We start from the raw sequence: 14,242 nt of genomic DNA on the forward strand, positions 1-14,242 counted from the left end.
CTTAAACAATCCAATTAAGGTGCACGTATCATGAATGTAAGTTTGATATAAAAAATTCTTACGATAGCTTGACAATTTATTTCTATCTCTAATTATAAAATATCAAATTCTCAAATCAAGTAGATTTATAAACTCATGAAAATCTTGAAATAGATAGTCTAGATAATGTAATGTAATATTTACTATTTTTAGACTCTGAAATCTTTTTATCTTTTCATATTCATACATCTCAATATCGAGATGATCAATTAGAGGGTTTTCTAACATCCAAACAATATTTTTAGTGCACCTGATACTACAATTTAATGTTGCAACCCTATATAAACTTTTTTTACCTTATAATGCAAAACTACAAACGCCATTTAAAAATCCATTGGAAAAGGTAGTTTTAATGTTGAAAAACCCTTGGATTGATCATCTCGACATTGAGATGTATGACAATGAAAAATAAAAATAAATTAAGTCTTAGAAATAATGCATTTTATAACATATTATCTACACCGTCGATTTTCAAGATTTTTATATGTTTATAGATCTACTTGATTTTAACTATTTTTAAAATTTAAAATTTTATAATTAAATATAATTTTTTTTTTTAGATAATCTTAAGAATATTTTGCATCAAAATTTTATACCATGATAAAATTTGAAGGTGCACCTTACCTCTACAACTACGGATGCATTCGTATGCAAACTGCACCCTACACTTATTCCTTATCGGAATCGGGCCCAGTATCCGAGTCCGAGTTTTTAAAGTTAAAATGCCCTTGCTTTTAGCGAAGGGGTGCTAGCGGCGGGACTAGGATGCTCCTGTTATCTAAAGCTCGAGCTCCAAATCTTGCAGATGCCCATGGCGAAATAATGTTACGATAATATCATCTCAAATGGCTGTTTCTTCACTTTCCTCTCTCCTCCTTACTCAACCCCACTCTTTCATGCGCTTAGCCCTATTTCATGGAGGCGCTTCGTGCTTTCGAAGCTTTCGCAGCTTACCCACTCTCTCTCCTCCATCTCTCTTCCTCAAGAGGAGGAGATACGCTCCTTTCTCTCTCTACCCCACCACCTATGCTACTTCTCCTCACTCCTCCATCACTAGTGGTGAGATTTCTGGGCTTTCGCACTTTGTAGTTCCATCTTCTTCTCTGGAGACCCTGCAAGAGTAAGTTCTCTGGTCTGTCTTCTCTTGATTGAGCAACGCCCTTGTTGGGTTGATTTGGTCGAATTAAAACTATTGGTGATGTTGGGGTTTGTGTATTTTCCTATTTATGTGTTTTATTGATTCATTTGGTGATTTAGTTGCTGTTTCTCTGGTTAATTTGAGCTCAGGTTAAGTTCTCTGGTTCATATTCTCTCGTTTATGCAATGTTGGGTTTGTTCTATGTCCCTGTCTCCTTGATGTATTCGCTTATTAGAGCAATTTAGCTGCTCTTACTCTGGTTTAACGGAACAAGGTCTGAGTTCTCTGGTTTTGCTAATCTTTAAGCAGTTAATTCAGTTGAATTGAACTATTGGTAGGATTCCCTGTTTTATTCATTTATATAGGTAATTTTTCTGCTGGATCTCTGGTTTAATTCGAAGCTAAGGGAGTGGGTATATCATTATGGGGTGGAGGGGTAGGGGAAGAGGGCTGTCAGTGCTCTGAACAAGAATTTGGTTCTCAGTTTCTTAGGTAGCTTAGTGCTGGATAATATTGAGTTTGGGCTAATTGGTGGAGGTCAAATTTGTTAAATTGATTATAAGTGGATTTACTGCAATTTTCTGGTTCTCTTTACTTGGATGGCTTCATTGCCCTCTGCGACATAACTAGTAAGGATTTGTTTATCGAATCACATTTAATTGTGGGACAGGTATAATGAAACTAAAGCTGAAATGGGATTCACCAGATTATTGGGGTGGCATACCCCATAGGACCGTACATTAATAATAGTGTGAAGCGCAGACCGAGATAAGATGATCAATCACTTTGATCTCTCCCTCTAAAATGTCTTAGGTAGTGTATAAATGAGCAAAATATATTTGTCTAGCCAACATGAAAGGCCCCTTACTACTGACTACACAAAACTGCCATCTAAAAGTAGTATAATAAGGTTTCCATGCATGCAAGGTTTCGTACAATTACGTATCTTATTTATATACAGTATAATGGATATATATTTGTAGTAGGGATACAATTCATTTTCTAGAATTGTTTCTCTAGCTGTCTCGTTCTTGTATTTTTCTTCATCTACATTTTTTTTTTGTCTACATTCGTTTGCTTGTAATCATGCATGCAATATCATGATATATGTGGAATCTGATTCTAGTCAGGATTCAAATGCTGATCTGTGTGGTATCTCTTTAGGCCTCCTTTAGCTGTCAATATTCCTTCAAAAGGTCGCATTTACCATGAGACTTATGGGTGCCAAATGAACATCAACGACATGGAAATTGTTCTTTCTATCATGAAGACAGCTGGGTATACAGATATTGTAGAAGTGCCAGAGAGTGCGGAAATCATTTTTATCAACACTTGTGCTATTCGAGACAATGCTGAGCAAAAAGTGTGGCAGAGACTCAACTACTTCTGGTTTCTAAAGAGGCATTGGAAAAGCAACGTCGCTATCGGCAGATCGATGTCTTTGCACCCTCCCAAAGTGGTTGTTTTGGGATGTATGGCTGAGAGGCTAAAAGAGAAAATTCTTGATGCTGATAAAATGGTTGATGTTGTTTGTGGACCTGATGCATATAGAGACCTGCCCCGTTTACTAGAATCCGTTGATTATGGCCAGAAAGGAATTAATACACTTTTATCACTCGAAGAAACTTATGCTGATATCAGTCCAGTGAGGATCTCGAGTAATTCAATTAGCGCATTTGTGTCCATAATGAGAGGGTGCAATAACATGTGCTCCTTTTGCATCGTACCTTTCACTAGAGGAAGGGAGAGATCTCGTCCGGTGGAGTCTATAGTGAGAGAAGTTGGTGAGCTTTGGGATCAGGGTGTCAAAGAAGTAATGCTTCTTGGTCAGAATGTTAACAGCTACAATGATGCTTCTGTTCTGGATACTGAGGTTGAATCAGGTGAAACATGGAGATTTAGTGAAGGATTTTCGAGTATGTGCAAAGTGAAGAAGATGGGGCTTCGTTTTGCCGACCTCTTGGATCGATTGTCATCTGAATTTCCTGAAATGCGATTCAGATATACATCTCCACATCCTAAAGATTTTCCTGATGAGCTACTTTATTTAATGCGTGATAGGTAATTAGGTATATCCTAGGTAATTAGGGGCCGTCACTTGGTGTAATGGTAAAAAGCTCGGGTAGCCAGTGCGAGAGTGCAGGTTTGAGTCCTGAGAGCGGCCACTTTGTGCATAAAAAGCAAAAGGTTATGACCGTTTCCAGTCCACTCCTCCCTGGGACCCTGCGTAGGCGGGACCAGCACAGGGTTACGGCCCTTTATATGTAAAATATGCCTTTTTTTGCACAGATTGTGGTCCTAGGAATTTTTCTGATGAGTTGCAGGTGCTAATGCATGGCAGGTATAATATCTGTAAATATATCCATTTGCCGGCACAGACTGGGAGTTCAACAGTGCTTGAAAGAATGAGGAGAGGATACACTCGAGATGCCTACTTGGATCTTGTGGATAAGATAAGGAACATCGTTCCTGATGTTGGAATAAGCAGTGACTTCATATGTGGTAAATGTCAAAGTTCTTTTTTCATAAATTATTAGCTACTTTGGCTTTGCCTTATAGTTTTACCAGGTAGAAAGTACTTTCATTAGGCGGAACACCTACTAATCAGTATAGCCATAAAAAAAGAGCACCTACCAATAAGTAATCCGTATGACTTAAACTTTCTTCCACATGATGACTTGTTGCTTCGGAAGTGTATTTTCTTTTTATGTCTGCCAGTTTCTTTGCAGTTATTTACTTTGATATTTAGATTACTGCAGAAATCGTTTTTTAGCTCTTCAGTCATATGTTTTTGGTTTCCTTGTAGTTGAAAAAGGAGAAACTATTTGCTGCTTAGAAATACACTAGGCCCATAGTTATGAAGACCGGACCAGACCAGCCGATCTGACCCGATCTGACAGGTCTGGTTTAAAGAAATGGAGTTTGATTGAAAATGAGTGAAAATTGCTATTTGACTGGTTTTGGCTGGTTGGATTGGTTGGTTTTGACTGATTAGATCAGCTAAACAATTTTTAGCAAATTGTTCTGTAATTATTATATAGCTTTAAACCATTATTGATACTAATGTTCATATTTTTCCTTTGATTGAGTTGACCGATGGTTGATTGGACCAAACCCCTCGCTACTACAGTGACTGATCACTGCTCTAATAACATTGACTATGCCCAATCCTATGGCAATGGTGCTCAAGGTTTGATGCATTAAAAGTTAAGAACTTAAACCTATGAGTTCTGAAATAATTACATAGAGAATTGGGCAATGCTGGATAACACAATTGGAAACTCATTGTTTTTTAGATATCGTGTGGTTCTTGCTGTACCCTCATGTTATATTCTACAAAGATTTATGGTGTTTGGGGTTTCATATCATTCCCCGCTCTCATCTTTTTTATATGAAACTCTAGATTCACAATCTTTGGATTGATCTATTATTTTGTAGCATAACTGGGCCTGAATTTGATCGGCTTATGAAATATGATTTATCAAAGTGGTTTTTCCTAATAAAGCAGAATGACGGACTAGGATTCGTGTAGCTGACCCCAATTAATTGGGAAGAGGCTATGATGTGACGATGATCAAAGTGGTTTCTCCCTTTTCTCCCTAACAAAAGCAATACCTTTGGGCTTGTTTGGTGCACCCCTTATCTAGTAATTCATTGTTGCGATTAAAATATTCATTATTAAGGTTTATCTTCTGTTTGGTTGTTTCATATAAATTTACTTGTGATAGTATTTTTGTTGGATTCCCATAAAAGCTATAATTTTATGCAATAACATGTGCTCAATTTGTTGGGGCTTAATGTTCTAGCGACCCAAGCACTCTCTCTCTCTCTCTCTCTGTCTCTCTCTCACACACACACACACACACACACAGAGTCTGCAAACTGTTCTTGCTCCCTTATTGCAATTGGACAAGCTAACTCAATAATCAGGGTCTTAACAGAAAACCAGTTTTTTGGGTGGAATCTGCTCACTACTTACACTGGAAAACTAGCTTTCTTGCCAGAAAACCACTGTCACTTACTACAAACCATGTTCCAGCTAAATCCACCTTCCTTCACGTGTCACCTCTCTTCCTTGCCCTAATCCTCTGCTTCACCCATTACATGGTCCTTTAAAATCCAGAGTGTCATTTGTCAGAAAATCACTTTTCTTCTCCGGAAAACCGCTATTTGCAGAATCTGCTTCTCTGTGGTTTCAAAATCTTCTGGGAAAGGGCTATTATTAGGTTTTGCAGAGAGGTGGATTGAGGCTGCAGGTTGTGGAGATTGGAGAGGCGCTTGGTCCTGTCTGCGTGCTTTTGATTGATACATGCTGCATGCATTTTAAACAGTGTGTGTTTATTTTGCTATTACTTGGCTGTGATTGAAGAAGCTGTGCTGGAGAACATGAAGGGCTTAGTATTAGAGCATTCAATTATTCTTTTGCTTGATTCCATGTTCCATGGGAGGCTATGAATGAGGAATGATGTATCAGAGGTTTGTTTGTGTTAGTTGCAAAATCTGGGTTTGGAGTTCAATAGGAAGTTGTTAGAGAGAGAAAATTGGAGAAGAGGAAGAGTGGGCGATCTGCAGTGAGGAAGAGTGGGTGATCTATAGTATATGGACATTTGGAAGTTCAGCATGTGTAATATGCCATGAATGTTGGCACTTAATAGTCTATGAAATACGTTCAGGAACACTATACCTCTCTTGAGTTTAGCAGGTTGGTGTCAAAGAGAAAATCGCATAGTAGAAGTGAGGTGTCTTGCATGACATGGGAATTTAGAAGTCTACATGGAGAGAGAGAGAGAGAGAGAGAGAGAGAGAGAGAGAGAGAGAGAGATAACAGCCAGAATCTATGTTTAATCCAATCAGCAGATAGATTTACTTGTATAATGGTACGTGCCAAACAACTAAAAAAGTGACATTATATACAATATACATAGTATACTCGTGATGGAGTTTCACTGTCATCCAAACAGGCCCCAAGTAACAATTTTATACTTCTATTGGTTTTTTGGTTTTAGTTGAGCAAATAATCCATTTAACTCCTGGATCTTATTGTCACTTAAATTTTGCAGGCTTCTGTGGAGAAACAGAGGAGGAACATGCTGACACATTAAGCCTTATTAGAACTGTAGGTTATGACATGGCCTTCATGTTTGCCTATAGCATGAGAGAAAGGACCCATGCGCATAGAAATTTCACAGATGATGTCCCCGAAGATGTGAAGCAGAGGAGGTTAACTGAGCTCATTGATACCTTTCGTGAATCAACGGGACAATGCTATAACTCAAAGATTGGAAGCATTCAGCTTGTACTGGTAGAGGGACCCAACAAAAGAGCCCCAGAGACTGAACTCATAGGCAAGAGTGATCGAGGCCACAGGGTTTCGTTTGTAAGTCTACCTCTTCCTGATACCAATGCAAGTAATTCAGGCATGAAGAGGGCACCCGTTATTGGTGATTTTGTGGAGGTTCGAATTTTGAGATCCACCCGCGCTTCCTTGTTCGGTGAGGCACTTGCATTGACGAGTTTGAGCAGATTTTACAAGGAGCTGCCCCAGGCCAGAGCTGTGACAGCCTAAACTTGATATACTCACAAAAAGTACATACTATGATATGATGGAATATGGAATGATGCTCCAGAGGGGCATCCTCAGTTGGTTCCAAGTGGTTGATGGTGGAGATTAATTGCAGCCGGGCATGCTGGAACATTCGCCCAATCTGTAGTTAATATCTACTGTACATTATCGGGAACAAATGATCGATGTTTTTTGAAGTACTGTATACCTCGGATAATCATATGCTTACGCTCCTCATTGAGCACACATAGAGGGGGTGAAATTCCTTGTCTTGGCATTCTCAGAGGTTTTGCACATGGACCTACTTGATTTATTATGATTCTTTGGTAATAACCTCATGGAAATGTGAATGAGGAAACTTGTGATGAGGTAATGCTTTCTCCAGGAGTTTTCCTCTTTGTTTCCTAGTCGGATTTGATCTCAGAACAGGTCAAATTTCACTGCGATATCCTCTTTTAAGATTATTTCTCCATTTCCTGGATACTACTAGTATAATTATTTAAAATAGCTAGGACATTCAAACTATACTTAAAAGTTATGAATTGGGGGTCTACTAAAAGCAAAGTTTCTATTACGAGACTCTGGAATCTTGGGGCAACCCATGCTTCTCAGCAATTCCGTTATGTTTGGAAGTGATATAATTGAGGGATTTTATACGACGATTCCATTTATTTTTGGGTGCAAAAGTTCTCGAATGTGACACACTTTCATTTATTTGATTTTATATTCAATGACAAAAGTGATTGTGATCTCATTGTATCAAAAATAAATGGTCTCGTAGTATACAAGCCCTTAAAATAATGTCGATGCTTTATCTTTACGGGTGGCTTTCTATATTCTTTTCATTTCTTTTTCATCTCCTTCATCCTTGCCCCCAAATGCATCCCAATTACATTAAAGAAAGCTCTCAAGAAATAACCCGCACTAGTTTAAGGGTCTTTCTTCCCAAAGAATTCCATGCATTTTTCTTCTTGAATTTTCCATAAACAGAATATCTACGCCACATGACAAAATTGATGCATAATTTTGAATATGACTGATGGGATCCTATATGCAAATTAGAAAGGAAATTTTGTTTTTCCCCCTTTTTTTTATTTTCGAACTCTTCCTCTTTTAAGCGAGGAGGATTTTCAATTGAACCCTGATGTAGCCTTATTGATGACACATTCATGCTTGGTAGTTGATTGGGAAGAGCGGCAATGGGAGCTACAGCTTACTGAGGTTGATAGGTGAGTATCCATGGTCAAAGAGTGCACGATCAAACTGTTCATTTCCTCCCTCGGGCACGGCCGACACGCTTAAGAAGTATTTTGTTGATTTGGAGTTTTGAGATCCAATTTGGAATCACTGAGAATAATTTCAGTCAAAAAATAAATGGATTTTGGGCTCTTTGAGACCTAGATCCCACCATGAAAAAATTGGCAGTCTCTGTAAAATTCTAGGCTACCGTTGTAGACTTGTAGCTATAATATTTTGGAGCATTGGGTCTCCTGATTAGTTGGGCAGTATTTCAAGATACACAAATAATATACTAAAAAAGTTCATGTAAGATAGAGGTAAGGTTGTAGTTACAATAATCTTTATCGTAATTTTAGTTGGACGGTCTGGAATTGTTTTAAAAGTCGTACTGATTTTGACTATGAGATCTCCATTGTCTAGGCGGTACAATCTGGTTTAAGTGAAAGGTATATGGAAATAGTAAAAAAGGATACTGCTACTTATGGTCTTATTAGGAGTGTGACTTTGACGGAGAAAAATGACCGAACAAGACTCGTGGAACAAATTCTAAGTAGTTGAGATAAGGTTCAAATAATAATGATGAAATCTACACTATTTAATAAAAATAGATGGTGTAGGTCACGGGAACTTTAATTTGACATTGTTGCCGCCTCATATAAATCATATCTCATGTGTAGAGAGAGAGAGAGAGAGAGAGAGGGGTATCTGGCCCTCTCCACTAATCTACATTTAATGCTGCATGGACAGGGAGGTATGGGGTATGGTTAAATATTCTATTTATGCAAGAATGAAGAGGGTGAAAATGAGACTACAGTCCTCAACAGCTGAGATAGGAATAGGATAATAAGTAAATGAAAAAGCTCATACCAATTGCATGAATCCACATTAAAAGGTTAGCCTTCCCAGTCTTCATCCTTCCACATCACTGACCTCTCGGAACCTCCTTTCTTTAATGACTTTCCCAGCATCTATAAGCTTCAACCAACCTCCCCCACTTTCATTAATTCTCTCTCTCTCTCTCTCTTTGTCTTTTATCCTCCATGCTAGCTACCAGAGCAACCAAAGCACAGCCATGGAATTCCTTTCTCATTCACTAGCAAAGCTCAGCCCCCCCCTCCTCTTCCTCTCTCTCTTTCTGTCTAGAGTCTACACCTCAACCGCCACCGCTTCATACGAGATTTGCTCAAAAGCGGCGGCCTCATCGTGCCCCCCCTTCACCAGTTTCTCATACCCCTTCGCCCTCTCTTCAACCAATGGTTGCGGCCACCCTGCCTTCCAAATCGATTGCACCAATGGACACTCGAAATTAACCATAGGCACACAAAAGTACAGAGTTCTGAGCACTCCGACTCCACGATCCCTCTCTGTCATCTACGATGACCTCTTCGAGAGCCTGTGCTCTTCAAAGTCCTTCATCCTTAACCTCACTTCTTCTCCATTTTGGCTTCCCCTTGGTGTGAAGAAGAATCTAAGTTTACCTGGATGTGAGATTCTATCGCCAAAGAATCTTCCATGTGATTTTTGTAATGTAGTGGTGGAGTGGCCTATGGCGAGCTTGCCGGGAGGACTCGATTTGATGGACCATGGTTTCGAACTCGACTTCAACGGGACCGACCTGAGGTTTAGAGAGTGCATAGAGTGCATGAAAGGGAATGGCATGTGTGGGTTCAATGACACAGATGCCCTCCTTCCATTCTTGTGCTATCATGCCCGTGGACCACCTTCTCCTGTTGTCCAAGCTGTAGTCCATAGTCCACCTTCACAACACTTGAACCATAGGCATGTACCATGGTCGACGGGCTTCATCGCATTCGTGATAGGTAATCACATATGGTCTGTAATTTGGAAAATATCTAACATGTGCATATCCGATGTATGTGGTCTCCCATGACTTGCACTTAAAACACTGGAGCATACGTTTTTGTAGACAATGATATTGATTCAGAGATGGGTCTGAGACCATGGACCAGTTCTTGTAAACTCTTGTCTTCCCTTGTTCAATGCTTAAATCATCAAACCAAGTGTTTTTATGGAGCAATACTCTGGTTTTGACTGCTTAAGCATCAGAGTAGAAAGCTTAAGAAGGTCAGTAGTTAGCACTTTGCAGTGATTATGAGTTTTAGTCAATTGCCTCAGCACAGATCAAAGGCAAAATGGTAAACAAATTTGTAGACCTCTCAAGTAGAACTCTGTTTTCGAATGAGCAGATGTTTGAAAAGAAATTGCAGTTTAAAGATTTTAGAGCCTTTTTCTGCTTTCGAAGACACTATGCTGATTTCCATTGATTTACCATGCTTTACTTTGTGCTTATGTTTAATCTATCGAAGTTAGACATGATGCAATGAAACAGTGTAGACATATTGAAATTTCTTTAGTATTGATCACTTGACTCCTAATTACTGCATTACGATTGACTTTTTTTTACAATATTTATATGTTGACAGAATTAACCTCAATCCTTTGCCATTATTTTTTTGAGCTTTTCGTTTTGATTTTTTTTTTTTTTTTAATGAATAGCTACTCATCACTGACTATAATCACTAAAACTATCCTTAACCAAGCAGAATTACAGTTAGTAAAGCAAACCTTAACCAATTCTAGAAATGTGTTCACTCTTCCGCTTCTCTGATGCGTGCTTTGCTGCTCAGGTGCATGTCTGATGATTGGAGCCATGTTAGCAGTATCCATGGTGATTGGATTCTGCAAAATCCAACCTCGGATTGTTAATCCTTATGACTCATCAACCACTGATAAGCCATTACCAAACTGTAAGGAAGCTCCAAGTAATGATCCTTCCTCATCTTTCACTTACGGAGAGCTGGAGAAAGCAACTAACCACTTTGATGAGAAGGAGATGGTTGGGAGCGGTGGCTACGGGTGCGTGTACAGAGGGATACTAGGACAAGGCCATGTTGTGGCCGTGAAGCGGCTCCTCTCACACCACCCCGACACCCCCCGCCTCTTTCGCAACGAAATAAACATCATGTCTAAACTAAGCCACCCCAACTTACTATCTTTGTTGGGCCACTGTGAGGACCAAAAAGGCCTCCTCCTCGTATACGAGTATGTAAGCAATGGCACTCTCTCAGGCCACCTCCATGGTCCTCTCCGTGGGGCACACCTCAATTGGAAGGCCCGCCTCAACATCGCAGAGCAGACTGCTTGTGCTCTAGAGTACCTGCACACTCAGTTTATAGTCCACAGAGATGTGAAATCGGTTAACATATTGTTGGAGGCCAACCTATCCGTTAAGGTGGCAGACATGGGTTTGTCCAGGGACATGGTAGAGAGAACCCACATCACCACTTCACCTCTGGGGACACCAGGATATGTCGACCCCGAGTACTACAGGACATACAGACTGACTCAGGCTAGTGATGTGTACAGCTTTGGGGTGGTCTTGATGGAGTTGGTTACTGGGATGAAGGCACTGGAGGCGAGGGGAGGGGAAAATGGGGAGGTGAGCCTTGCGACCTTGGCGGTGACGAAGATACAGAGTGGGAGGATAGTGGAGATGGTGGATCCCATGTTGGCAAGTGCACAAGGGGTGGAGGCAGTGTGTGAGCTAGGGTTTGCATGTCTAGCTTCGGCCCGGGAGGATCGGCCTACCATGAGAGAGCTTCGCCAGCACCTCGGCCACATCAAAGGAGAGTTAATTTAGTTTTCAGATGCTACTACCATTGCATGATGAACCTTCTGATTTCCCCCCAAATCAGAGATAGTGAAGTTTGACAGATTAGTGAAGCATATTGTACCTAGAGCAAGAAATCAAGCATGTTAATATTTAAACCAAGAAAGAAAAAAAAATCAGCATGTTGAGTTCATTGGAAATGTGAGATCTGAAAGTCAATATAATTTCTTTTACATGTTTGCGGCCGTACTATCTGAATTCTTCTCAAGGAGCTCTTACAAAGGAATTAGGATTCAATAGGGCTAGTTCCCCCAATATCAAGATTCGAAGTATGAAATATTAAAATATTGTATTTGAGAAGAACGTGTTTGACCAAAACATATTTTACTTCTTTACTTCTCCTCACCCATTACTAAATTCTAACCTATCAACTCCACTAGGTGTTCTTTAGACCCTGTTTGGAGATTTCTAAATATCTATTAAAGATGGGAAATATGTACTAATAAGGGTATTTATACATCATTTTTGCCCCTTTTGGAAACAGGTGGGGAAGAGAGCAGCCCTTACCCATGAATAACAGAGGACCAAACAGTTCCTAGATCAGGATTATTTGTTAAAAGATTGCCAGTCCAAACTATACAATCTCTTACATTTGCACCAGTGAGAGGGAAGGATGGTTGTTTTATAATCCTAACCACTACCACATGGAAATTCTTAACAGGTTTGCTTTACTCTTCTCAATTCTCATGGTAGGTATACTACTACGGAGTATCGGCACAAATATGATGCTTGAACTTGTAACAAATGGAATCAAACAAATCATCATCGTCAAAGCTTTTTCCCAATTAATTGGGGTTGGTAAATGAAACTTCTCGATATCAACACAATCAAGCAACAATGCATAATAGGATAGTGTATTTACTTATAAGAAAATTATTGATAACGAAATTTATCAAACCACACAAAATTCATTATTTAGCATTTCACCACTCTAGTCGTCCTGCTTTAAATATGTCCAAGAAAGTGTGCATCATGTACACAAGGGGACACGTACTGATGGAAGGGCAATGTTTAAATTGGAAAATTTATGTCCGTAGTGTATTAAAGTACGGTAATTATGTGGAGGTCCAAAATTTGTCAAAGTTTATGAGGAGGTCCACCAGTCGTCCAGTCCGATGTTTTGTCTTGGTTTTTTATTTTTTATTTATCAAACATCGGACTACTATTTTTTTCTTGCTTTTTTATTTTTTCCAATTTTGTTTTGGTCTAATGTTCTAAACATTAGCTATTTTTTTTAGTTTTTTGTTTTTTTTGAAACTTTGGGACCAATCCAAGGTTCGATATCTTGAAACGCTTTGCTTGCATGAACATTGTGGAAGCCAAGTGGTCCGGGGTTTGGAACCTCGGATCAACTCTTGGACTGTGAAATTTGTAGTCTAGGCACTGGTTTGAGGTCTAGAACCTTGGACCGCTTGGTTTCCACAATATTCATAGAAGCCAAGTGGTTCCTAGTCTAGAAGCTCAAACCACTCCGTGCACTGAAAAAGAAGTAGGAGAATTTTTGTGATTTATCTAACAAGACGTACTACCAATTGAGAAAATTCTATACTCTTGAGTGGTAAAACCATATCTAGGAGTATTTTTTGTGACTTGAGAATTTGGGAATGTATCATAGAGACTAACCTGATAATTTTAAATAAGATTTTAGGAATGTATCATCTTTATCAGAGACTAACCTGATGAATTCAAATCAGATTTTAGGAATGTATCATCTCTATCAAAGACTAACCTGATAAATTCAAATCACACTTTGTAGGTGCCTGAAAAAAATAATGTCCCAATTATTGAAAAGAGATTGTCCAATCTTTGATCGTGAGACCTAAGTGTTAAAAAGCACAAAATTCAATATTCTTAAGTGGATCTCAAAATTTTAGACTGAAAAAAAATCCTTCTAGATGGGTCTTTTGCCCATGGGAGCAAGTATATAGTATATGCTCAATGACCAAAATCTCCTCATTTGTTTGGATCCCAAAGCCAAAAATAGAGATCCAAATAAAAAAACACATGTTTCTCAGGTTTAGAACCGATTAGGAGAAACTGTTTTTCCATTTGGATTAGGCCACTTTAAGCTGAGCCAGCCCATTATGGGTTCTCTACTCTGCACAAGAGATTTTAATGAAAACATAGGTTTTAATTTGGAACAAATTGGTATTTACATCCCTTGACAATTGATCTAGGCTACATAAATGGTTCCTAATTGTCAAAATATCTCTTGCTTATTCAGAATTTTAAACCCTGATTAGACATACTTTTAAGGTGGGTGTGGTTTCCATAAGGTTGCAATCTTAAACAATCCAATTAAGGTGCACCTCCAAATTTTATTATAACATATAATTTTGATGTAAAATATTATTAGGATTATCTCAAAATCTATTTTCATATTTAATTGTAAAATTTTAAACTCCAAAAATAGTTAAAATCAAGTAGATCTATAAACATATGGAAATCTTGAAAATGTACGATCTAGATAAAGTGTTGTAAGATGTACTATTTTTAAGACTCAAAATTCTTTTAATTTTCATAGCCATATTTCTCGATGTCAAGGTGATCAATTAGAGTGTTTTTCAACATT

At 38.8% G+C, this 14,242-nt stretch overlaps 2 protein-coding genes across 4 annotated transcripts; both read left to right on the top strand.

Moving 5' to 3' along the window:
* Window positions 1-661: 661 nt before the first annotated feature.
* LOC18429285 (Methylthiotransferase) lies at window positions 662-7,113 on the top strand. Of its 2 annotated transcripts, none has more exons than XM_006838571.4 (4): window positions 662-1,159; window positions 2,342-3,238; window positions 3,519-3,679; window positions 6,238-7,113. In XM_006838571.4, the coding sequence occupies exons 1-4, from the start codon at window positions 885-887 to the stop codon at window positions 6,741-6,743; spliced, it is 1,839 nt and encodes a 612-aa protein (XP_006838634.2). In that variant the 5' UTR covers window positions 662-884; the 3' UTR covers window positions 6,744-7,113. The 2 variants fall into 2 exon arrangements, 1 of the variants encoding a protein (XP_006838634.2); XR_016051670.1 differs by having other exon boundaries at window positions 673-1,159; window positions 2,342-3,364.
* On the top strand, window positions 6,997-11,810 carry LOC18429286 (LEAF RUST 10 DISEASE-RESISTANCE LOCUS RECEPTOR-LIKE PROTEIN KINASE-like 1.5). 2 transcript variants are annotated; one of them, XM_020664184.2, is made up of 2 exons: window positions 6,997-7,109; window positions 10,628-11,810. In XM_020664184.2, the coding sequence occupies exon 2, from the start codon at window positions 10,639-10,641 to the stop codon at window positions 11,638-11,640; it is 1,002 nt and encodes a 333-aa protein (XP_020519843.1). In that variant the 5' UTR covers window positions 6,997-7,109; window positions 10,628-10,638; the 3' UTR covers window positions 11,641-11,810. The 2 variants fall into 2 exon arrangements, with proteins under 2 accessions (XP_020519843.1, XP_006838635.2); XM_006838572.4 differs by lacking the exon at window positions 6,997-7,109 and adding an exon at window positions 8,664-9,799.
* Window positions 11,811-14,242: the final 2,432 nt, after the last annotated feature.

The sequence above is a fragment of the Amborella trichopoda genome, chromosome 3 (genome assembly GCF_054954075.1).
Source record: "Amborella trichopoda isolate Santa Cruz 75 chromosome 3, AtrichopodaSantaCruz75HAP2 v2.0, whole genome shotgun sequence".
In the NCBI taxonomy this organism is placed as follows: domain Eukaryota; kingdom Viridiplantae; phylum Streptophyta; class Magnoliopsida; order Amborellales; family Amborellaceae; genus Amborella; species Amborella trichopoda.